The 24,862-nt window shown below is 47.9% G+C and overlaps 7 protein-coding genes across 7 annotated transcripts; 2 read left to right on the forward strand and 5 right to left on the reverse strand.

Annotated features, from left to right (window-relative positions):
- Positions 1-121: 121 nt before the first annotated feature.
- On the reverse strand, positions 122-655 carry UHO2_05646 (uncharacterized protein; the record flags this gene model as incomplete). Its single annotated transcript, XM_041554817.1, has 1 exon — positions 122-655. The coding sequence occupies one exon, from the start codon at positions 653-655 to the stop codon at positions 122-124; it is 534 nt and encodes a 177-aa protein (XP_041410751.1).
- A 1,098-nt stretch (positions 656-1,753) lies between these two features.
- UHO2_05647 (uncharacterized protein) lies at positions 1,754-2,615 on the forward strand (the record flags this gene model as incomplete). Its single annotated transcript, XM_041554818.1, has 3 exons — positions 1,754-2,089; positions 2,172-2,227; positions 2,351-2,615. 3 exons carry the CDS (start codon positions 1,754-1,756, stop codon positions 2,613-2,615), a joined length of 657 nt encoding a protein of 218 aa, XP_041410752.1.
- Positions 2,616-2,819: 204 nt separating this feature from the next.
- On the reverse strand, positions 2,820-7,283 carry UHO2_05648 (uncharacterized protein; the record flags this gene model as incomplete). The annotated part of the gene is made up of 1 exon (XM_041554819.1): positions 2,820-7,283. The coding sequence occupies one exon, from the start codon at positions 7,281-7,283 to the stop codon at positions 2,820-2,822; it is 4,464 nt and encodes a 1,487-aa protein (XP_041410753.1).
- A 2,933-nt stretch (positions 7,284-10,216) lies between these two features.
- Positions 10,217-10,918, reverse strand: UHO2_05649 (uncharacterized protein; the record flags this gene model as incomplete). Its single annotated transcript, XM_041554820.1, has 1 exon — positions 10,217-10,918. The coding sequence occupies one exon, from the start codon at positions 10,916-10,918 to the stop codon at positions 10,217-10,219; it is 702 nt and encodes a 233-aa protein (XP_041410754.1).
- Positions 10,919-11,176: 258 nt separating this feature from the next.
- Positions 11,177-11,746, reverse strand: UHO2_05650 (uncharacterized protein; the record flags this gene model as incomplete). The annotated part of the gene is made up of 2 exons (XM_041554821.1): positions 11,177-11,420; positions 11,454-11,746. 2 exons carry the CDS (start codon positions 11,744-11,746, stop codon positions 11,177-11,179), a joined length of 537 nt encoding a protein of 178 aa, XP_041410755.1.
- A 962-nt stretch (positions 11,747-12,708) lies between these two features.
- On the reverse strand, positions 12,709-13,698 carry UHO2_05651 (uncharacterized protein; the record flags this gene model as incomplete). Its single annotated transcript, XM_041554822.1, has 2 exons — positions 12,709-13,325; positions 13,452-13,698. The coding sequence occupies 2 exons, from the start codon at positions 13,696-13,698 to the stop codon at positions 12,709-12,711; spliced, it is 864 nt and encodes a 287-aa protein (XP_041410756.1).
- Positions 13,699-14,930: 1,232 nt separating this feature from the next.
- UHO2_05652 (uncharacterized protein) lies at positions 14,931-15,209 on the forward strand (the record flags this gene model as incomplete). The annotated part of the gene is made up of 1 exon (XM_041554823.1): positions 14,931-15,209. One exon carries the CDS (start codon positions 14,931-14,933, stop codon positions 15,207-15,209), a length of 279 nt encoding a protein of 92 aa, XP_041410757.1.
- Positions 15,210-24,862: the final 9,653 nt, after the last annotated feature.

Consider the following 24,862-nt stretch of genomic DNA (forward strand, 5'->3'; position numbering starts at 1 on the left):
GGTTGTTGTGCCAGCAATGAAGAGTGGGAGAATCTTGATGGAATGATGGACACAAGGGGCCCAGCACTCAGAGGGAGTGGGAGAAACCCCCTAGGACATGATGAGGTCGCTTGTCCTCACACTAGCTCGGAGGCAAGGAGTACGAGGGACTGGAACAAAGACAGGACAGGAAGCATATGGGACGAGGAGCAGGAGGAGGAGGAGCCGTGCCGAAGGAGAACCACACTGCCATTCCATTCCACATTCTGTGCGCATGACGCACCCAATTTTTATTCAGGGTCTCCTGCGCAGGGTCTTCTGCGCATACCCTGTGACACTTGGGTGCTTCCTTGAAGGTGTTGTGGATGCATGGGAGTCTTTGGTGGAAGTCCGAGTGACACGAGGGTTTCTTGTATGCATTGGAGTTCCTTACTTTGTTGTGTTTGGTGAGCTCAATAAGCATACTCTTGAGTACTTTGGGGTTGAGCTTGGAGATGGTGTCGATGTTGTAGTGTGTTTCATCACCATTGTCATCATTGGAGTTGGAGTCATAGCATGAGGGGGTCTCTGCACCAACCAGCATTTGCCTATGTGGTGCAATGGGGACCCTTTCCTTGTGCTGTTCATTGAACAGGTCACTGCTTTTGGCATCAGAGTTGCCAATATGTGGAGACATGCTGGATTGGCAGATTTGGCAAAGGCAAGCCCTTTCTTTGGGTGGCAGAGGCAGGCGAGAATACGGGTCAGGCAGCATGGCGAGGTGGGGTGATATTCCTACAGTAGAGCACTCAGACTCTTAATCTGTTGAGGAAATGCACAGTCAGGGGCAGTAAAGCAGGTGGCAAATCATTGCTATTGAGAGAGAACTAGAAACAAAACAATATCATGAGTATATATATGTCTCCACCAGTAGTCAGCGTGTGTGTGTGTGGATGAGATGACACATGTAACTGCATGCTGTTGTCAAACGAGATAGAAGTTGTTGGCAGATGATGTCGAGCGTTGGTGGGAGATGATGAGTGGCGATGGTAAGCGAAGTTGGCGGACATGTTAGAGTATAAGTATGCGGTCATGTGCTTTCACTCCACCAACACTCCTGACTCCTATTGTGATTGCATATGATTACACATGTCATCTCATTCCACATATGCACATACAGACCATCAGTAGAAGCATATATACCTAGCATTGCTTTGTAACTAGTCTTCTTCCAATAACAACAATTCACCATCCGCTTTAACACTCCTCGATTGTGCATTCCTCAACACAAATTCATCCTGCATGCACGGGACGCTCCACTGTTGGAAACTTGAGTCGTTTCGGTCCCGATACTGGCGATCGGGGAGAGTCTAAGTACGATGTTACTGCTGCTGAAAGACAGAAACATATATACTCAATTGACTAGTGTGAATGCGGCGAGAGCCTAGTGCTCTCTGCTTGGTATATATACAAACGTATGGCACATGCCCAGGTATGAGGACATCCTATCTAATGTCGATATGCGACAACAAGTGGGACGTAGTTGTACCCGATTTCTCTCTTCTATCGGCGTCCACGTAGGTTTAATGCACGTCGAAAGTAACACAGCTGCATCAACCCACCTCTCCTCCTTGATCGTTGCCATCGTCACCACCTTCTCGTTCCTTTCACACGCATACGAGACTCGACATCGTCTTGATCGGTCACGAATCCGACTGAGGCAGCAATCGGTGACCTTTACCCGGCGCATTTCTTGCAGCAACGGCATCGGAACCGAACACTCTGGCTTCCAACCATGTCAGCCTACGAAACGGTGCTCTTTGTAGCACGCGAGTCTTTCGTCTATCGCGTACCCCCCCGCTCCTCAACCGCGGGCTACAAGGCCGCCGAATGGGGCGACATGGAGGCCTTTCTCTGGAAAGGTCGTCTGCGAATCATGGAAACTTCCAACTGCAACACTTGCTCGATTCGCTTGGAAGACGCCAACACTGGTGAACTCTTTGCTGAATGTCCATACGACGTAACAGGCACTTCGGTCGAACCAGTGCTCGACTCCAGTCGATACTTTGTCTTACGAGTCGAATCAGAAGGTCCGCATGGGAAGAAGAAGAAGGCGTACATAGGCATGGGCGTAAGTACATGAATGTCAGTCGCAAAGAATAAGAACAACATTGTGCTGAATGATGTATACTTTTGCCATTTGAACCGAGCAGTTTCAGGATAGAAGCGATAGCTTCGACTTCAATGTTGCACTTCAAGACTGGACAAAGTAAGTTTCACCAATGTCTTGCACCTCTTGCCCCAGTCTCAGCTCAACTCAACTCAACTCAACTCACATTCAAGATCTAACCTTAACTTCCCCTTCCCCATACCTCTCACCTCACCTCGACAGACGACAAAAAGCAGCCGCCAATCGAGCTGCCAACCCAACAGCAGACGACAACGAGGGCTCCCTCATCCATGACGGGCCTTCTCCACATCTCCCGACAGGCCCAAAGAAGGATTTCAGCTTGAAAGAAGGCGAAACCTTCGCAATCAAGCTTCCAGGTGGAGGTCGAAAGATCACGTCAACATCATCTTCTTCCAGCTCATCAGGGCTCGGCGGCGGATTCGGAGGCGGACCACTGCTGCCTCCACCTCCAAGCAAGAAGAGGTGATCTCACGCTCAAAGCAAACACACTCACTCACACACACACAAACAGTCAAAAGCCGCTCATTCACTCATTGCAACCAGCAATCACAGTCATTCTTCTCTGGGCTCCATCATGCCATTGCTGAGTTGCGCAAAAGATGAAGCAAGACCGACAATTGCGGCAGGGTATCTGGGACAATGATGCTGAGAAAAAGCAGAGATGCATGTTTCATCCGGGCAAGAACTTCATCCATTTGGAAATACCTTCGAGGCCCTTGATATTGAGCGGAAGCTGCGGCTGGCGATAATTGAAATCAGGAATTTGGAATCCTTGAATCTCAACCTTCGCCGCCACCTCCAAGTCAAGCATGAGCTGACCTTTGCTCTTGAGGAAGGCGCCTACCATGTCCTCGAGCGGTTGAGCAAGTGTCACGGTGACCGGAGCGCTTTTCTGCCGTCCGGGTAGTTTGACACTGCCAGCGGGCACACGAAGCGGTCGATCGGCTTCGAATTTGACTGTGCAGCTGCCAAAGGGCTGGCCTTTGTAATACGCCATGAACGACATGGCGCACAGATCGAATGGAACGCCAAGCGGATTGTTGACCACGAACTCGGCGTCCACGGACGATGCTGTAAGAGCAGTCACGCCTAGAGCGATTGAGATGCTATCGATCAGTGTGCGATCCATCATCGGCTTGAGAGCGAATGACAGCTTGATGCTCTTGAGAGCAGGAACTAGGAGCGGAATCTCGCTCGATTCGTCGTCACCTCTGATCTCGAGTGTGGTGGTGCGTCCGGACAGAAAGTTGGCAGGGATATCGCGCACTGCTTGCTTTGCTTCGAGTGGCGGACAATATCGGAAGTGAATGTCATGCACCGCTACCGGCCCTGTTCCCAACTTGAATCCCTTCGGTATATGAGCTCTCCCAACGTACATGCCACGGTAGAATGCTGCCATCGTCATATCCGTGTCCGGTAATGCAAATTGGAACGATTTGGATGGATTGTTGAGGTAGAGCGAGAAGACAATCTTGAGGTAGCCGCTGGATGCCTCCACCACTTGCAGATTTCTGTACTGAACAGGGCTTGATCGCAACCCACGCACGCCATCCATCTGCAGCACATGTGGATGCTTCCCGAGATCCACATCGACGTAGATCTCACCGAGCGCCATGTCGACGCGGGCGCGAGCTTTGCCACGAATGCTGATCTTGTCAGTCTCCTCGCAGTCAGCAATGTGCGCAATGAGCTGTCCAAGGCCCTCAGTGGGCTTCGTGGCGAGGTGGAAGGAACCAGGCGCGAGTCGCACCAGACGGCACGTCTTTGCGCTTTCGTCCATCTTGCTGCTATCGCCGCTGGCTTCCTCGCACGGAATGCAAGACTGCACATCGCCATCGAGCCAACCTGTCCCGACGCAACCGTAGCCTTCAAAATGCACCTCGATGTCAGCTTGAACCGACAAGATCTCGAAGCGGACAGCTAGAGGCACTTCGACTTGGAACGAGATCTCGTCGATGTCGGCCTGCATGGATTGCTCGCGGAGGAAGTTAGCAAAAATCTTCTTGACCTGTATGCCTTTGATGACCGGATGCAAGTCTTGCTGAAGCACCGTCTTGATCGTGACCTTTTGGAAAGCCTGATCAAGCCAGGGCACTTGCTTTTGCGTAAAGGTCGAGCTTGACGAGGTGCTCATTGATCCATTTCGTGCGAGCTTCATTGACTCCTTTCTCTGAATCGTGCTGGAAGGCGTCCGCTGGACCGAGTTTGTGGAGGATTTGCTCCTCAGATGAGGCGAAACTTGGCTACGGCTTGGAGTGAGGTGCTGCAGCTCACCCATGGCAAAGGCGCGGTACCCTCTGATGGTCAGCTCGGCAGAAGTACCAGCTAGAAGCGCACTCGCAAGCCTGCCAAACATCTGCAGGGCAGTCTGCCTATACTCGGGAATCGTCTGGTCCTCTTTCAGCGATTCGCTGCCTATAAAGATATAGCCCTTGGCCTCGAACTCGACATCTGCCTGGGTCAGAGTAAACACGATGTCCTCCGCAGTGATGATGCCGATCTGAACGCCTTCGAACTCGACGCCAGCTTCGATCTTGGACAGACCTACAGCAAGAAGACCTTTATGCGGGATGCGGACGCGAGTCCTGATCTTGAAAGCTTTCTCCTTTAGTGCGACATGACCTGAGCCGCCGCTGGAAGCGGATGCAGAGCTAAGAGCTCTCCCGCGTCCTGGACCGCTTGGGGCAGCTACCTCGTCAAAGATGTCGAGCCCTTCGAGAGCTAGACCCTTGAGACCGCCGAGACCGGGCAAGACGACCGACTTGAACAGCACCGCTGGGAAGTCAGCTCCACCTGCAACGACACGGCAGGCGTCGGTCGAAATGTCGACCTTGAGCTCCTCTTGGTGGATCAGTTCTGACACAAAGGTGGCAAAGTTGGCAACACTCTTCGGGCCTGAAGCAGGCAAGATGCGGAGACGCGTTTTGATGAGTCCTTCGCTGCCTGTAATACCGCGTAGAGGCTCTCCAAAGACGATCCGACCGATGACCGGTGGGCTGTCTTGGGTGGCATGGACAGATGTGGACGTAATGCTGAGCCCCTGGTCGAGGTGAATCTCAACGTCTAGGGGACCAAAGTCGACAAGTCCAATGTCGGCTTCTACATTGAGACCCTTTTCGTCCATGTCGAGAATCTTGAGTTTGGTAATGGAGACCTTGGCCTGGTCAATGAGTGCATCTACCAGAGGAGCGCCGATTGTTGGAAGGATGTTTCGGGCTGTCTTGACTGTGATGGCGATGGGTAATTGGTGCTGCACAAAGGTGATCGCACCGGGAATACGATAGTCGCCGATGGAAACATTAGCAACAATGTGTGCCGATACTTTGAGGGAAGACAGTGCACTAGCAATGAGATTGGGCAAGTCAAGAGCCTGGTGCGAAGAGAGCTTCTGCGAGCGCGAGACGGCAGGTACAGCTTGTGATGGGTCTTGACTGGCTTGCCCCTCGGCAACTGGCATGAGCTGCAACGCTGCGATGAGGTTCTCGTTGAGCTCAATACCTTTCCTTTTGGCCTCATTCTTGAGTATGCGCACGTAGGACGAACCTCCTGCCGATAAAGAGAATGGTAGACTTGCGTGGATAGGATTCTCGGGGGAGAGCGTCAGCATTGGCCAATCGGATGGCGTGCGAATGTCGCCGAGGCGGATCGGATCGGGATTGGTAGGCGAGGCGCCAGCATCGCGCTCGTCTTGTTCAGACTCTTGGTAAGCTTCGACGTTCAGTGCATGAATATGAAGTGGTGGGCCCAGTTGATTGCGAAGTGTAGCACGAGCGTAGAGCTGGAGCTGAGGCGAAAGACTGGCTTCTTCAGGCGGAATGAGTGACGCACCATCGAGCAACTTGGAATTGATGCCGAGAGCAGGGAGCAGTGCTGAGATCTGAACGCCAGTAAAGAGAGCGGCCACCCATGGCACGTTGGAAGCGGAGCTGGAGCCAATGACATTGATCGAGACGGAGCGATTCTCGAGCAGATAGCGAATGAGCGTAAGACCTGCAGTACGGGCTGAATCACCTTCTGGCGCGACTAGGACATTGCCGCGCGTAGCCAGATGCGTGGAGCCAGGCTGAAACGTGAGGTTGGGCAAGATGACTTGTCCGATGAATGCATTCTGATCGCCTTGTTTGGTTCTGAGCTCGTCAATGTCGGTCTGTAGACGAAGTCGGATGTCACCAAGTTGCGCAGTGATCTGCGCTGGGTTGACAAGCTCGACTTGAGCTTGGAAAGAGATGCCTGACTTTGGATCACCTCCGACGAGCTTGAAACCTTGAATCGAGCTGCGCTGCAAAGACTGTGAGGTTGATGCTGATGTCGAAGGGCCAAAAGAGAGTACGCCACCGAGGTGATTCAGGCCGTGGAGAAGAATCTTCTTTTCAAGCCAAATGCGCTTAAAAGACATGCCGTAGGCTTTGACCTCGGTGGTGTGAGAGCCGACTTTGAGGATCACGTCGCCATTGGTGGACAGCAAGGTACGGAAGAGAGCATCGAGGCCTTTGTGACCAGCCGACGTGCTGAAAGCGGATGCGGTGAGGCGGCCATCAATGGTAAGACCAGTTGTCCTAGTGGCATTCCTTATCTTGATTGGTGAGAGCTTGATGTTGGCAATGCTTCGGGTATCTGAAGGCTTGAGGTAGAGATCAATGCCATCGGGGAACGAGATCTTTGCTTTTGCTGGGCCAGTCTTGCCGATGCGAATGTGGAGACTGATGTGGAAACCGTCTGGAGTGAGATCGCCTAGCTTGATAGACTCGACAGTGATGACGGATCTGGAGACAATCTGATCTACAGCCTGCTTGGCAATATCGAGAGGGAAGACGCTGCGTCTCTTGGTACTGGACCCGCTGAGACCTGCTGATGATGCGCTGTCGATACTTGGCTGTGGCTGGAGATCATTGCCGGTTGGTGAAGTGTTGGAGATGGCAGATGGGAACGTCTGTGCGCGACTCGAGACATCCTGCAAGCTGTCGGGCGTTGTAGACTCGAATCTGGATGGGTTGTGATCTGTCAAACCGCTGGAGCTGCTACTGGGTTGGGAAACAAGAGGAGAGACAGTACTCGAGCTTCGAACCTTAGATGACTTGCCCTCTGAAGATGATTTGGAGAAAGGCTTGCGCAGTTTCTTGAAGACAGACGGCATGATGGGCAAGCTGACCGCTGACAAGCGGGCTTAAGGTGTGCAGCAGAGAGGCTCGAGTCGAGAAGGGTTAAGATCGAAAGAGGGTCGTGCCCGTGGTAGATGCCGGGTATCGAGATCAGGTTCGAGTTTCTATTCGAGTTGGTGATCCTGTAGGGTGTGGCTAGTGGCAAAGGGTGTTCGTGCTCTTGAAAATGAGATGGTCGTGTGAGGGAGAAACAAATGCTGAGCACACTATCTGTCTAAATTGTGGCTGAGGCTAAGTCTTTGAGAAGTTCCCTCTCGAAAGGATGATGAGGTGGATGCAGTTGGATTGTATCGTTCAGTGTCAGCCCAACCTCCTCCGCAGATCCCAAAAATAGGCAATCCCAAAGGAGGAGGACCCTTTCCTCTCTCACTTTGGCTCTTTCCTGGCTTGTGAAAGTGCTGTTGAGTGAGCGACACCTTACTCGAGCGGATTGAGTGATCCCTTTTCTCGTCTTCTTCTTCACGGCTTCTTCTTCTCTCGGCTCACAAAGCAAAGATGCCATCACAAAAGGTAGGATGGTATCTCATAGCATCTCTTTGGCTGTCGTCTACTCTCCAAAGTGTCGATGCCCAGGGATCTCACATAAGCCGATATGGTAGGAGATCGGGCAGGACAGATATAGTAAGAAATCGGGCATCGCCCGATCCGGTTCGAAGCCACACTCCATTTTGTTAGACGTTCACACTAAGGGTTTCAGTTTTTTTTTGCCCTCAAAAACTAGAGTATTCCAATACTCAAAAAAGCTCAGGAAATTGGCGCCCCCAAATGTAAGCTGGGTTTTCAGAGGGTGAATTTTCGAAACCAACCAAGGGAGGGTAGTGTCGGCCGGAAAACGAAGCAGTTCCGGAATCCGAACCACCTTGTAGCTCCACCTTCTTTGACACTCTCGTCGCACAATCAAAGTAGATACAGTCATTATTGAGTTCACGCGAAGAAAGCTGCACAGGAAAAGTGGAGGCATTCGCGCGAGTAGATCACGTGCAGCATCACTTGAGTAAAAACTCGGGTCCAATTTTGAAAACTCTGCCTCATCGGTACTGCTGAAGCAGTGTTTTCAAAAACTGAAGTATTTTTCAAAATGGCAGAGCTTACGTAAGTAATGAATATTCAACGCAAGTGAAAACCCCTATTCTCGAGTCGTGGGAGGTAAAGTCACTTCTCCCCTGTATATATATATATCTGGAAGATAGACACAGTCGGCTACGTGCTGAAGGTTACGATCCAGCAAGACATTGAAAGTGAAATAAGCCAATATGGTAAGAGATCGGGCAGAGCCGATCTGATAAGAAATCGAGCAAAGCCAATCTGATCGGGGATTAGGTGGAGCCGATCAAGCCGATACAATAAGAAATCGGGTACCACTTATCCGTCATTAAGAAGGATGCTCCCACCTTTGGCATGTGCCGCTACTATGTATATAGGTCGAGCTGAGAGCTCCAGGCTGCCACCATGTCCTTTTCCAAGGTAATCGAGTATAGTGTTTCTGCCCCAATAGCAGCAGTACTGTGCTTTGATTAATATTGATCGCTGAAAGTCGACAACCGTCCTCCTTTTATCAGGTTCTTCACGGCTGCCAGTGCAAGCTCAGCCGTTTGGCCCCGCACAAAGCAGCATTTCGCTCATTGACGCCTCTGCGTGCAATTTAAGGGCATTTGATTCCAAGTTGGCCATCTACGAAATCTCCTTTGAGGCAGATCCCACTCAATCTTGTCATCAATTTTCAGTACCTTTCCAAAGCGACATAGACAGAACATTGCAAAAATCATAAAATTTCGACCACGACCAAGATTAATAAATTGAATTAGCCAATCGAATGTGTGTTCTTCTGCAGCCTCGTCCTGCTGAAGGTAATGATAAATTGTGAGGAGAACGATGATCAACGATCGGTGAGAGTCGGAGCACGATGAGTTGAAGTATATGCTTCACACCACTTCGTCAGGGCTACTGCTTAGCTCCTTTCGTACAGGTGTATCATAGGTGTAAATGCTTGGGATTTCTGTGAACTATTGCTACAGGATTGCATGTATATATACCTTTGTCCTGTCTATGTGACCATCTATCCTTCTCCTCTGAGTTGTGTTTACCATGTGGTGCCTTGGTGTTTTCCTTTTGTGAGCATCTCCTAATTGGTTGCCACACAATTTGCTATGCATGCAGTGAATTGGCCTGTCAGTCACTTGGCCTTCCTGCAAATTGGTTATTCTGGTGACTCTTCAACTCCCCCCTTTGCCAGCATCACCAATCCCATTGATTGAGCTATCCTAGAGGTTTCCACTTCTCATAATGGTTTTGTAAGAATGTCTGCTACATTGTTGGTGGTCCCAACATGCTCAATCCATATATCATTCCTTTGGACATGATCCCTAACAAAGTGATATCACATGTCAATGTGTTTCAGTTTCCAGTGTTTGATGGGATCCTTGCTCACCTGGATGCAACCTTGGCTGTCCATGCAGAGGATTGGCTTGGTGTTGTCAACACCCAAGTCTCTCAACAGATATGAGAAGAAAAGTGCTTCTTGGGTTGCTTCAGATGTGGCAACAAACTCTGCCTCCATGGCTGAGAGTGCCACACACTTTTGCACATGTGATCACCAACTCACTGGACATCTGTACAGGTACATGATTGCTCCCAACATGCTCCTCCTTCTGTTGGTGGGGTCCAATGCCCAGTTTGCATCAGTGTATGTGACAATTGCTTCATCCTTCTTATATGACCTTCCTCCTAAATGTAGGCAGTATTTGCTTGTTTGATTCAAGTACTTCAAAACATGAATTGCCATGTTCCATGCTCCTTCAACTGGTGTTAACATGTGTTGTGCTAATACACCAACCATAAAAGAGATGTCTGGTTGCACTGTGTTTGCCACCCACAGAAGCTGTCCCACTAACTCCTGATAGTTCTTGCTTCATTGGGATGAGCACTTTTCTCCTTTGGCTCCATCAGACAGGCTTTGCATTGGAATCCAGGATTTCTCTGTCATCTGCTTTAGCCACTTGTGTACCATTGCCTTCACATATGCTGTCAAATCTAATGTCATGCTTCTTGTATCTCGATTTTGAATGATCTTGATGCCAAGAAATTCCTTGACCTGGCCATTGTCTTTGGTTCCCCATTTATGCATGATCTCATGCTTAGTCCGATCAACTTCCCCATGGCTTGGTGATGCTATGATCATGTCATCCACATAAGCTGTGATGACTGTGAGCTTATCTTCTGTCCCTCTCATGTATAGGCAGGGTGCACTCAGCATGCAGTGGAACCTGATTTTCTGAAGGTGTGAATCCAGTTCAACATTCCATTCCCATCCCAATTGTTTGAGACCATATAGCCCTATCACAAGTTTGAAGACCTTTCCTGGTGGTATTTGCATCCTGATTGGCAGCTTTAGATAGACAACATGATGCAAGTTTGAGTTTAAATAAGCTTGCTTGATGTCAATTGAGTCAACCTCCCAGCCCTGTACTGCTGTGAATGATAGTACTCCTCTAATGGATTGGATTGGTGCTACTGGTGCAAAGATCTCAGTGTAGTCAACACCTTCTTTCTGAATGAAGCCCTGCACCACCAGTCTCACTTTGAATTTTGTTGGTATGAGGTTTGAATCCATTTTGATTTTGAGTACCCAATGGGTGTTGATGGTATGTACACCAGGTGGGAGATTTGTAACTTCCCACATCCCCATGGCTTCCAGTCCATTGAGCTCTTTTTGCATAGCTTCCTTCCAGAGGCTGCTGTCTTCCCTGGCAAGTGCTTCCCAGACAGTTGGGTCTAGGTTTGTTTCTCTTTTGATGTTTGTGACCATTAGTCCATACACCCCATTGTTTATCCATGTTTCAGTGTTGGGGTGTTCATCTGGACCCAGTGCTTATTCCATGTTATCATATTTGCACAGTGCATCTGGATCTTTCTCATCAAACAGGTTTTCCTCAGTGTATCCTAAGTCTGCTGAGTCTTCCTCGTTTGTTAATGTTGGCAGGGGTTGTATGTTTACCAGACACCACTGAGTGTGATCCATCCAGCATTTGGTCTCTAAAAATTTGACTGAATTGCTCCAGAACACAGTTGGCTTGTATTCTGGACTGTAGAAGAGCCACCCTTTCCTCTCCAAACTATAACCAATGAAGATGGCAGCAATCGCTCACTGATCTAGTTTGGCATTGTCTTGCTTGGCCTTTGGAACATTGACCCACACAAGACATCTGAAAATGCAGAGGAGTAATATGAGCCACTCCAGCAATTTCTTGAACATTGCCTCATATGGGAGCTTGCTGTCAGCATTTGGTGTGAGGTTTATCTTGAATGCTGCAGCCTGGATTGCATACAGCCAGAAGCTCTTTGGTAACCTTCTTTGCATTAGTAGCATCCACATCTTTTCACTTAGGCTCCTGTTCATTCTCTCCACCTGCCCATTCTGTTTGCTATTGTACCCCACCATTGTTTGCCATTCTATTCCTTTATCTTGCAGCCATTCTATGGCTACATGGCTTCACCACTCAGTTCCTTGATCGGATCTAATTGCTTTTAGAGTTCTCCCCATCTGTGTCTCAAGGAATGCAATCACTCTTTTGAGTTGCATGAACACCTGATCCTTTCATAGCAATGGTTGTGCATAAACATATTTGCTATGATCATTGACCAACACCAGCATGCATGTGTGTTCTGTCACATGTGATGCATTGATGATCAGATCTATGTGTATGAGATCTAATGGGGTGCAAGCTCTTTCACTGCTTCCTTTCCCCATTCTTGCTACTGTACTCTTGGACCATATACACTGCTCACATGTTATGGCTGTATCTGGGTCTACTTCTATTGCAAGCTTGTCTCCTAACTTCCTAACTATTGCTCTGGCCTTGTCTCAACCTGGATGTCCTAGATGTTTGTGCCAGAGTTCTTGTATTGAAGTCCTGGGTTGCTCCTTAATTATTTCTGTGTTCTTGTTAACACCCTCAAGGACTTGCATTGATGTGATCATTGCACTCTCCTGCCATGTGTCTCCTGAGAATTCCAGCAGTCCTCATTCACTGCTCTTTGATACTTTGAGTAACATTCTGTTGGCAAAATGTATTAGTCCACCTGTGTGGTCCAGGATCACCTGTGCTCCTTCATCCATCAATGAATTGGTTGATAACAGGTTAACATTGAGATTTCTAACATACAGGATGCTCTGGAGTAAGACATCTCCATGCTTGGTTGATATGCTGACATCCCCTACAGCAGTTGCCTCCAAAACTTCACTTCCAGTGGTGTATATGTGCTTTCTGCAAGCCCTTGGATGGATGAGAGCACTATAGTTGTTAACCATGTGAAAACTAGCTCCTGAGTCAGGACCCAATGGTTTATGTCCTTATGACTTGAGTGTTTTTGCCAATTTGGGGTGAGGGAACACCAGATCTCCTAATCAGTCTCTGTGAAGGGGGAGTTCTCAGGGATGCTGACTGAAGCATCACACTGTTTAGCTCCATGTCCGATGTGCTTGCACACATAGCAGCAGATCTTGCAGTTTTTGCTCCATGTTGTCTTAGTATTGTCAGCATCCATTTCTTTGGCTGGATCACCTTTCTCAGTGCTACTGGCAATTCTAGCATTGGCCTGCTGGGGGTCCCACTTCTGTGCAGGTATGCTTTCAATTGCCAACTGGCACATACTGAGTGCAATAGTGAGGGCATCAAAGTTGAGATGGTGGACTGTGGCAATGGTGTCTTTGTACATGGGGTGCCAGATCATGCATTTCTGGAGGGTGGAGAATAGGGTGTCATCTGCAAATGGCCTTCCCAGGATGCTGCTTTCCACCTGGATGGTCCTGATCTCCTGGATGAGTTTCCAAGCATCAGAGTTGAACATCTTGATGTCACCCAGCTGAGTGATGAGGGTGAGTTGGCAGGAGTTCCTCATGGCTTCACCACCCAAGCCATTTTCGATTCTCTTCCAAACTTGACTGAAGGTTAGGTATTCCTTGATGATGTCAAGGAGAATGTAATTGACATTGTATTCTCCTGTGGTGTCAATGGTGCCTTGGGTGGTGTTGGTCAGGGCACCATCAAAGGCACAGCCCTATCTTGGGTGATTTGTGTTGTACATTCCTTCAAGGTGCTCTATGGCATGTGGCACTGATTGGAGGAAGGACCTGATGTGTGCACTCCAGCTATGGTAGTTCTGGGTGGTCAACTTGGGCACTGGTTCAAGGAGCTTCACCAGAGTGCAGAAGTTGTATTGGTCACCAACATCATCATCATTGGAGTCAGAGCCTAGTTCTTCATTGGCTTCACCTTTGTTGGCTATGTTCTTGGCTTGGGCTTGTTGTATGATGATTGCTTTCTTTCCACCTCTCTTCAATCTCTTGGCAATCTCGCTGACACCAGCTTGAGGATCATTCTCTTCAACCATGGTTAGTTGATTTGCTGTCCAGGTATGACTTCAGACTCTTAATCAGTTGAAGTATATGCTTGAAACCACTTTGTCAGGGCTACTGCTTAGCTCCTTTCATACAGGTGTGTCATAGGTGCGAATGCTTGAGATTTCTGTGAACTATTGCTACAGGATTGCATGTATATATACCTTTGTCCTGTCTATGTGACCATCTATCCTTCTCCTCTGAGTTGTGTTTACCATGTGGTGCCTTGGTGTTTTCCTTTTGTGAGCATCTCCTAATTGGTCACCACACAATTTGCTATGCATGCAGTGAATCAGCCAGTCAGTCACTCGGCCTTCCTGCATATTGGTTATTCCGGTGACTCTTCAACTCGATGTCACTGCTCAGAAACACATATACTTAATTAACTCAAAGAACATGGTGAGAGCCTAGGACTAGGTTGTACCCGATCTCTGGTGAGATCGGGCCTCTGACCAGATCGGCTTATGTCAACTTGCATCATCATATTTGTTCGTTCCCTTCAGCAGGTAACGATCCAGCAGGACACTAAAAGTGACACAAGTCGATGTGGTAAGAGATCGGTCGGAGCCGAAATAGTAAGGGATCGGGCACGGCTGTCCACATGGTGCTGCCAAGTTTGCATATGTGCTCATCATTCACAATGCTTACTCAAGCATGACCTGGGCATGAGGTCTGGCTAGCAAACGACAGGTGTTGCTGAAGATAACGATCCAGCAGGACGCTAGAATGACAAAGGAATCGGGCAAAGGCAATCCGATCGGTGATCGGGTGGAGCAGATCTGATCGGAAATCAGGCAAAGCCGATACAAGTGAGGGATCGGGAACAACTGTGTCCCACTCGTTGTCGTACTTCATCATTAAGGAGGATACACCCATCCCTGGATATCTGCCGACACTTTGTATATATATCAAGCAGGGAGCTCGAGGCACCCATTCTTTCTCTTAGGTAAATTTAGTATAGTGTTTTTGCTCAAAAGCTTGAACACTGTGCTTAGACTGTTGTCGATCGCTAAGTGTCGACAGACAAGGTTTATGGTGTGCCCAATGCCCCAAAAGACAGTCAACTATTGAAGTTTGCCCTCAATGATGATAAGGAACAGATCATCACACCTCTGTCTATCATGATCAAATGTGTTAGCATACTCTACCAAGCAATGTACAATCTTGGCCTGTTGCTAGTTGTACCGAGCTTGGCAAACAAATGTGAAACAGAGTGAACCTCTTCATGGCCAACAAGGAGTGGGATGCAACTCACATCCTCAACATCAAGATTGAAGCACCAATAGATATCGCCCATGATGTCCACCAACATCAACCTTATCCCACTAGGGGTGATATCCCAACAATGGTCAGAGGTGACTCTCCAGTCTCTAGCTTGAACAACCCCAACCATTGTCTGATTGGTTGTGAAGCCACACCAGGCCCCACCCCTAAACTCAGCACACTCACAAATCATCACCTAAAGGTACTTTCTGGATTGAATGGCAAGATGAGATGGGATTAACAAGACCTCCTTGATCCAAGGTCAGTCTCAGTACACACATGGCAACACAAATTGTTTGCAATGCTGTCTGTTGTCCCTTTTGCACAGAACATTCTTGACCAAAAAACAACTACTTTCAAGGATGCCAATTCTATACTCAGCTCAATTATCATGTGGAGCTTCTCTAACAAGTTGCACACTGAGTATTTTGTTGAACATGGCAATTGACTGGTACCAATTGCCATAGATCTATTTGACTGGACAGTAAAGAAGTGTACAGTCCCCATGTGTAAGTTTGAGGACAATTGGGTAATTTCCTAATTTAGCTGGATACCTCTCATTTGGGTTGTTGTCATCATTGAGCAATAGCACCACCATCATACTAAGCAAGAACACTTCTAACACCAACATGGTCCATGGCAATGAGCTCTCTCCAAGCCAGTGTGCTTCAATCATTGCAATGCATGATACTGGGCTGCCAATTTGACAAATCACAGAGCTAAGCAGTGTATCCAAGACAGCAAGCAGTTCACAAGACCATCCAGAACTTTAAGGAGTGTGGTTCCTTCAAAACAAAAGCACAATCTGGCTGTCTGTGCACCTGGACAGCTACCTCGGACCAATACCTTCAGTGTGAGGTACTCAAAGACCCATTTCTATCATGGCAAGAGCTGTCAGCATTGCTTGGCAGCATTCCAACAATTCAGCTCCAGAAAGCAGCATACCAGGTTGGTATTAACTGCCATATTGTGCTTCAAAAGCCATTTCCAACATCCAAAAACTGGCATAAACATCTTGAATGGGCCAAAGCTAACAGCTCCACTGATTGGAAGTGTGTGCTGTTCATGGAAAAGGCAGCTGTCAAGGTTGGCTACTGGCCAGGACACACATGGGTTAGTTGCTGGAAAATCACTTGAGAAGACATCAACAACATGGTTCTGATGTTCTGTTCTGGCTGTTTTAGCAACCAGCTGTCATGGGCCTGAATGCTCAAGAAGCAGGAGGGTCACTGGTTCATATGGAAGGAGCACAAGTATCGAAGATCTAGTCGATACCATTAGAGAGCATGGTCGTAGTGCAGTCTCCATGGAGACCATGGACTCCTATGGACTCACATGCAAAGGAGGATTGAGCCATATGCGAGGAGGGCCAGGCACAGCCACGAAGAGGACCAAGCTCAAGGAGCATGCAGATGGTTACCACTCAGGGGCTCAAGAGACAAGAGTCAAAGGAGTTGACACAAGGTCCTGAGGAGGAGGAGCAGTGTCGAAGGAGTCAACACCACTCAGGAGGCACAAGGGTGCCAAACAAGCAGGATAGCAAGGAGGAGGAGCAGTGTCGAAGGAGTCGACACAGCTCAAGAGGCACAGGGGTGCCAAGCAAGCAGGAGAGTCCTCCTGAACAGTACTTGATGAAGAAGGTACTCTCTGGAGAGAGAGCAGGAGCAGCATCGCTGGTGATGCTGTGAAGAGGTATATAACCATGCTTTCTCATCATCAAAGGTCGAGTGGATCCTCATCCACTCTACTCACCATACAACTAGTCAATACTTTAGAAACATAAGTACTCATTAGTTTTCAGTCAGCATAGCAGCAATCTATCAAGGTTGCTCCTCATTGTAGTGTGTGTGTTGTATCACCACTACCTGACATCCGAAGGCGCCCCATAGCAGGTTAGCAGTCTGGATATAGATAGAACCAAAGGCAGTAGTCCACTGTGGTCCGGGGATCACCTCAAGCATCAGTCAACACACTGGACACTCATGTTGACGCCACCAACCTTATCACCAACACCATCAACCTCATCATCATCAACACTCACACCAGACCTTGGTGTCATCATAACCTATGCATTGATATTGATCATGCTGAGCTACCCCTGAATGGAGTGTCCACAGAGGTCAGCTGAAACCTATGATAGTATATACAATGAACGCCACCTGCTGTCACTGCGCAACTTGATAGTCACTGAATGACTAGCTCGTCAAGACAGATACTGAGACAATAGCTGTTGCACAGTTTGATAGTCACCAAGTATCTCGACAGACCGACCTGGGTTTCAGGCGCGAGACCCCTGACACCAGCTATTGGCCAGCATTACATACAACCTTAAAACCCCATTGGTTGTGCTCCCATTGGCTCCAAGGAAGAAGTGACTGGGGTCAGGTAATCAATGGGATCCCACTGAGAATCTCACAGCTGCCAGGTATCATGATTGGACCATTGATGGGCCACTCTGAGACACTGTAACTGCTGTTAGTGCATACCCTGACAGCCTGCCAGTTGTCAAGGATGGCAGCAGCTGTCATCAGGCCACTATCTGCAAGCAACAGCAGGCTGAATACAACATACAGACACAGGAACACCCACTGGCTTTGCTGGATCTTAACCCTATTGAGAATATATGGTATGTTTTCAAAAACTTGCTTGGTAAGTGCTTGCCAGTACCAAAGACCCAGGATGAACTTGCAAGAGCTGCAGAGGAAGTGTGGAACACCCAGATCATGCTTGAACATATCAACCCTGTGATCGAGTTGATGGAGCATCACATGGAGCAGGTGCTTACTAAGCATGGAGGTCCACTCAAGTATTAGTTGGCTCTGAGACTCACTGCAATCAAAAGCTCTTCTTTTGGACTTGCTCACTGTGTGTTTTGCTCAGCCTGACACTTATGGGACATCAGTTGTCCAAGCAGATGGAAGGTATGCTACCACACAAGTTGAATGATTGTCTATTGGACCCTGTCCCCAAACTTACAGAAGGGACTGTACCTTACACTCTGCCATCAAAGAATACAAACTCCTCACCACCACCTATGCTTTATGCTGGGACCAAGTTGGGAGTCATGCATATGACTTCCTGACCAAATGGGAAGCTCATGTATTGGGACTGAATGCTTACTTACAGGATCCCTGGACATTGGATCACTGCTACAGGACCCTTAAGCATGCACTACCTTCAGACAGGAACACCCTCTTCAACTCAGTATTTATACTGCATGAGCACATGGAAAGGAACAAACAGCCAAGAGTGTCACTGACTTTCTATGCCAGTGCTACAAACTCGCTGCTGAGAGCGCCCCCATCAATGTATCTCCCAAGACTGAGGAATCTGAGCTCACTGCCTTGCAAGCAGCTACACTCATCAACTGTTGGGCTTGCAGCGAGCTGTCATAGGGCCGGATGCGCAGAAGCAGGAAGATCCGAAGTCATATGAAGAGGAGCGCAGGAATCGCAGGATCGGGCTAAGCGAGAGTTTAAGGCAGAATTCATCGAGATCTGTAGTAGAAAGGCTCTATGACAGATTCCATCCAAATCAGTATGAGTGGGATCTTACAGCAAAGCCTACTGGAATCTGTAGTATCATGTTCATATGACAGATCTTGCAGGAGACACCAATCTCACAGATCTCACAATGAGACAGATGTTGAGGACATTGGGGTCACCACCCTGATGGAGCAGGGGGCTGACTTGATGATGAACTCAGAAGCAGGAGGATGGGGGAGATGAAAGGGGGTGCAAGTTGCCACCCAGATGAAGTGGGAAAGGCCCCTATTGGTAATGAAGCAGCATGGGGACTTTTCCATCTGCAAGGAGCAAGGGAAGCAGTGCTAAAGAGTGGTGGTGTAAGACAGGCAGGACTGTTGGGAGGGAGAGTCGAGAGGAGGAGGAGCAGTGTAGGAGGAGACCACATAGGGTACAAGCAGTGAGTGTCAAAGATGGTGGAGCTACAAGGTGGTTCAGATTCCAGAACTGCTTCATTTTCCAGTCAACACTACCCTAACTCTTGGTTGGCTTCGAAAATTAACCCTCTAAAAACACAGCTTGCATTTGGGGGCATCAATTTCCTGAGCTTTTTTGAGTATTGGAATACTCTAGTTTTCGAGGGCAATTTTTTTTTTGAAACCCCCTACTCTTAAAATGGGGAGCTCACCTTCAATCTAGATGTATTAGTCTTACACAGCGACTCATCAGGCAGCTCGGGGGACTGCTGAGTCCCACTCGTTGTCGTATTTTGTCATTAAGTAAGACGCTCCCACCTCTGACATGTGCCGACACTTTATATATATATATCAAGCGGAGAACTCGAAGCTCCCGCCAGATTCTCTCTCTAGGTCAATATAGTATAGTGTTTCTACTCAATAGCTTGAACATTGTGCTTAGACCGCCATCGACCACTGAGTGTCGACACTCGTATTCTCATTATATTTTCAACAGAACACTGTGCTCTGACTGTCATCGACCGCTGAGTGTCGACACCTGTCCTTCTATTATTATTTCAACGTTCTCTGACTGATACTTGACCTCCAAGCGTGGACAACCGTCCTCCTTCTATTATTTTATCATCAGATTGTCTCACATTCTCGATTTTGCTATTGTCGAGTGGATGAATGACTTATCGAAGTGACCAAGACCTTCAAAATTGTTGTGATTGTCGCATGGCCTACATTTTGCAAAAATAAATTAGAATAAGTGACACATGCATTTTTCAGTAAATCTGCTTACGAGGAAAGGTTTTTGCGTGGGGAAAAAACCAAATAGATAGACACTTCTCCTTCACAGTCAGAAGTGACAGAATTCACAAGAAAGGATGTCATTGCAATAGCCAATGACAGAGTTGTTGAACTTAGCGACGATGATCGAGAGATATCAGTCTAAGTTCGAGCTAAAGAGCAAAACAATATACTATATTGACATAGGAAAGAATGTGGCGGGAGCCTCTAGCTCCCTGCTTGATATATATACAAAGTTATGGCACATGCCCAAGGATGGGCACATCCTACTTAATGACAAAGTACTACAACGAGTGGGACGTATTTATGTACCCGATCCCTTCTGAAGACTCAGCTTACATTTGGGGGCGCCAATTTCCTGAGCTTTTTTGAGTATTGGAATACTCTAGTTTTCGAGGACAAAAAAAACTGAAACCCCCTTAGTGTCTTGATGAAATAATAATAGAAGGACGGGTGTCGACACTCAGCGGTCGACGACAGTCAGAGCACAGTGTCCTCCAAGCTGAAGGGTTCCGAGACTGATAGCAGTTGAAGGGTGAATTGATGATATTTCTAAGTCAAAGCGCAAATCCGGAGGGGGACTTGGCTGTTTCAGCAATTTGAGTCCAGAAACTCCCAAGTCCCCCTCACCATTTTCGAGGGCTGCAAATTTTTTCTCTTCAACTTCAACTAGCTATTGAGCAGAAACACTATACTATATCGACCTAAAAGAAGAGCATGGCGGCAGCCTGGAGCTTGTCAGCGGTCGCGCGCCTGAAACCCGAAATCTATGATAAAGGTCAATTAAATCCAACCTCGGCGAAATCTATCGTAGAAGCCTTCTATTACTGTTCTCGCTGGAATCTGCTGTAGAAGCCTTCTATAACTCTTTTTGCTTGAATAGCTTGTAACAGAGAGTTATCATGGATTTTGACTAACTCCTGTGGACACTCCATCCAGAGGTAGCTCAACATGATCAATGTCCAATTGGGCTCCTTGCAATACTGAAGAGTGATATGAATATGTTTGTCTCAACACGAGTGTCCAGTGTGTCAATGATTGATTGAGTTGCTTGATCCCCAGACCACAGTGGATGACTGCCTTTGGTATAAGATCAATAGAGCCAGATCGCAGTATGGAACTGCCTTCAATGTTGATTGATATCCAGACCACAGAGAGTGCTGCCTTTGGATGGCGTCAAGTAGCAGTGATACAACACATGTGCTAAGATAGATGCAATGTGTCATGGGACCGGATGCGCAGGAAGCAAGAAAAGTTGAAGTCATATGAAGAGGAGTGCAGAAATTGCAGGATCAGGCTAAGCGAGAGCTTAAGGCAGAGTTCACTGAGTTTGGTAGTAGAAATGACTCTATGGCATAACTTGTCAGGATCAGCAGGAATGAGGTCATTACTATGGAGTTCAGTGGGAAGGGTAATACCATGCTAAGTATGACAGACCTCACAAGAATTGGTTTGAGAGGCACCTCTATTGCCAATACAGCAAGAGGAGGATACCAAACAAGAGAGAGGACACCACTGGATGAAGTAGGGGCCTGGCATGATGAAGAAGTTGGTGCCAGCAGGTGGGTGCCAACAACAGGAGGGTGATGAAAGGGTGTGAGTCACCACTCAGATGAAGTGGGACTGGCCCCTGACAGAGATGAGGCAGCAAGAGGTCCATCCATCCACAGGAGGCAAGGGAAGCAGTGCCAATGAGGGGCATCACAAGGTGGATGGGGAGGATAGGAGGGACAAGGAGGAGGAGCAGTGTTGCAGGCAACACTGCAAGAAAGGTATATAACCATGTTCCCTGTCATAGTAAGTGAGTGGATTGCCATCCACTCTACACCATATATTACTAGCTATAACTTCACATAAGTATACTTAGTATTCAGTCAGCAAAGTTGCAATCACAATAGATTGCTTCCATTGTAGTGTGTGTGTTGTATCACCACTCACTGACATCCAAAGGCAGTTCATAGTAACCAGCAGTCCAGATAACAATCATAGAACCAAAGGCAGTTGTCCACTGCAGTCCAGGGATCACCTCAAGCACTCAGTTGACACACTGGACACTCATGTTGGTGCCACCAACAATCACACTCACACCAGACCTTGGTGTCAGTACAAAGTTCCTATAGTTATTGATTGTGCCAAGCTACCTCTGGATGGAGTGTCCACAGCAGTCAGTCAAAACCTGTAATAGCAAACACACTACTACATCTTTGAGTGAGAAAAGTCATAGAGGCTTTTTGTCAGGGGTCTCGCGCCTGAAACCCAGGTCGGTCTGTCGAGATACTCGGTGACTCTCAAACTGTGCGACAGCTATTGTCTCGGTATCGGTGACTATCAAGTTGTGCAGTGACAGCAGGTGGCGTTCGTTGTATATACTATCGTAGGTTTCGGCTGACCTCTGTGGACACTCCGTTCAGGGGTAGCTCGGCACGATCAATATCAATGTTATGATGACACCAAGGTCTGGTGTGAGTGTTGATGATGATGAGGTTGATGGTGTTGGTGATAAGGTTGGTGGCATTAACACGAGTGTCCAGTGTGTTGACTTGATGCTTGAAGTGATCCCCGGACCGCAGTGGACTACTGCCTTCAGTTCTATCTTGATCCGGACCGCTAACCTGCTATGGGCGCCTTCAGATGTCAGGTAGTGGTGATACAACACACACACTACGATGAGGAGCAACCTTGATAGATTGCTGCTATGCTGACTGAAACTAATGTATACTTATGCTGAAGTGATAACTAGTTATATGGTGAGTAGAGTGGATGAGGATCCACTCGACCTATGATGATGAGAAAGCATGGTTATATACCTCTACTCAGCATTGCCAGCGATGCTGCTCCTGCTCTCTCTCTCCAGAGAGTACCTTCTTCATCAAGTACTGCTCAGGGGCCTCTCCTGCTTGGCACCCCTGTGCCTCTTGAGCTGTGTCAACTCCTTTGACACTGCTCCTCCTCCTCATGACCTGGTGTCGACTCCTTCGACACTGCTCCTCCTCCTTTGATCAGTGACAGTTCCTTTGGCTCTTGTCTCTCGAGCCCCTGAGTGGTAACCATCTGCATGCTCCTTGAGCTTGGTCCTCTTTGTGGCTGTGCCTGCTCCTTGAGCTTGGTCCTCCTCGTGGCTGTGCTTGGCCCTCCTTTGTATGTGAGTCCATAGGAGTCCATGGTCTCCATGGAGACTGCACTACGACCATGCTCTCTACTGATCTTGACTAGATCTTCGATACCTGTGCTCCTTCCATATGAACCCATGACCCTCCTGCTTCTTGAGCATCCAGGCCCATGACACTTTTCTACAACATATCTTGACAAGAAGAATAATACACAGCACTCTACCACATATCTTGACAGGACCTGTAATAGACACAGTTCTATTACAGATATCAGGTTTCAGGTGCGAGACCCCTGACACAATGCTCTGCAATTGCAACTTGCTGATGGAAACTACTAAGTATACTTATGTTGAAGTTATAGCTAGTGATATGTAATGTAGAGTGGATGAGGATCCACTCAACCACTATGATGAAGAGCATGTGTGTGTTATATAGATGTTCTTGCAGTGTTGCCTGCAACACTGCTCTTGCTCTATGGGACCTCCTCCAACACTGCTCCTCCTCCTCTTGTCCCTCCTACCAATCCTGTCTACCTTACAATGTCCCTCTTCTTTTAGCACTGCCTCCCCTGCTCTCTGCAGATGGGGAGACCTTGTGCTGCTTCATCCTTGGTAGGGGCCACTCCCACTTCATCTGAGTGGCAAATCACACCCTCCTCCATCTTGCCCATCCTCTTGTGCCAAGTTCATTGTTATGTAGGGCCCCTGCTTCATCCAAGTGGCAGACCCCATGTCATCAGCATATGTCCCATTGCAAGATCTGTGGGAGAGGTGTCCTCAACAGGGTTTTCTGCGAGATCTGTCATACAATTGTGATACTACTGATCCCAGCAGGTTTCATTGTAAGATCCTGCTCATACTGATTTGGACAATTTCTGTCATAGAACCTCAATACTACCAATCTCGATGAACTCTGTCATAACCCTTCATTTTGCCCAATCCTGCAATTCCTGCACATGGTCTCTCCTCATATGATTTCAGTTCTTCCTGCTTCCTGTGCATCCGGTCCCATGACAGAGCCCTTCGCTTGATATATATACATAGTGACAGCACATGCCAAAGGTGGGAGCATCCTGTTGAAATAAGTGACACTTCACGACGCTTATCGGGAGATATCAGTCTAAGTACGGTGTGCTGAAGGATACGATCCAGCAGGGTGGTGATAAGCAATTGGGCAAAGGCGATCTGATTGGGGATCGGGCAAAGGCGATCTGATTGGAGATCAGGTGAAGCCAATACAAGTAAGGGATTGGGTACAACAGCATCCCACTTGTTGTAGCACTTTGTCATTAAGTAGGATGTGCCCATCCTTGGGCATGTGCCATAACTTTGTATATATATCAAGCAGGGAGCTAGAGGCTCGCGCCACACTCTCCCCATGTCAATATAGTATAGTGTTCTGCTCAATAGCTTAAATACCATACTTAGACTGATATCTCCCAATAAGCTACATCGCTATGTGTCACTCCTTTCTTCACGGTGTTCAAGTTATTGAGCAAAATACTATACTATATTGACATGGTGAAAGTTTGTGGTCGCAGCCTTGAGCTTACAACTCGATATATATACAAAGTAATGGTACATGCCCAGATGTGGGAGCATTCTACTTAATGATGAAGTATAGCAACGAGTGGGACTCACCAGTCCCCGATCTCTTACTGTATCGGCTCTCTCTGCCCTACCTCTGACCAGATCGGCTTGTGTCATGTGTCTTGCTGGATCGTTACCTTCAGCATGTCTATCTTCCAGATATTTATATATACATGAGAGAAGTGACATTGAAAGTGGAAGTATCTACCTCCCAGAGCTCACTCGACACATCTCACTGACATTTGCCGGAACAAGTTCACCCAGCAGATTTCGGATTTCTGTCTCTGTTACACATGCCTCCGTTACACATGCGACCATGTTTCATGAGCAGGCAAGGGACACAGCTGGACAAGATGCGGATCGGATCCGCATGCTTTGAACCGGATCGATCTGTTCTGCTCGAAAGCTACTCGGGGCAGGTGTAGGCAACCTTGATGAGTGTGCTCAAGCTGCAGGCCGAGGA

The sequence above is a fragment of the Ustilago hordei genome (assembly GCF_900519145.1).
Source record: "Ustilago hordei strain Uho2 genome assembly, contig: UHO2_contig_14, whole genome shotgun sequence".
Lineage (NCBI taxonomy): Eukaryota > Fungi > Basidiomycota > Ustilaginomycetes > Ustilaginales > Ustilaginaceae > Ustilago > Ustilago hordei.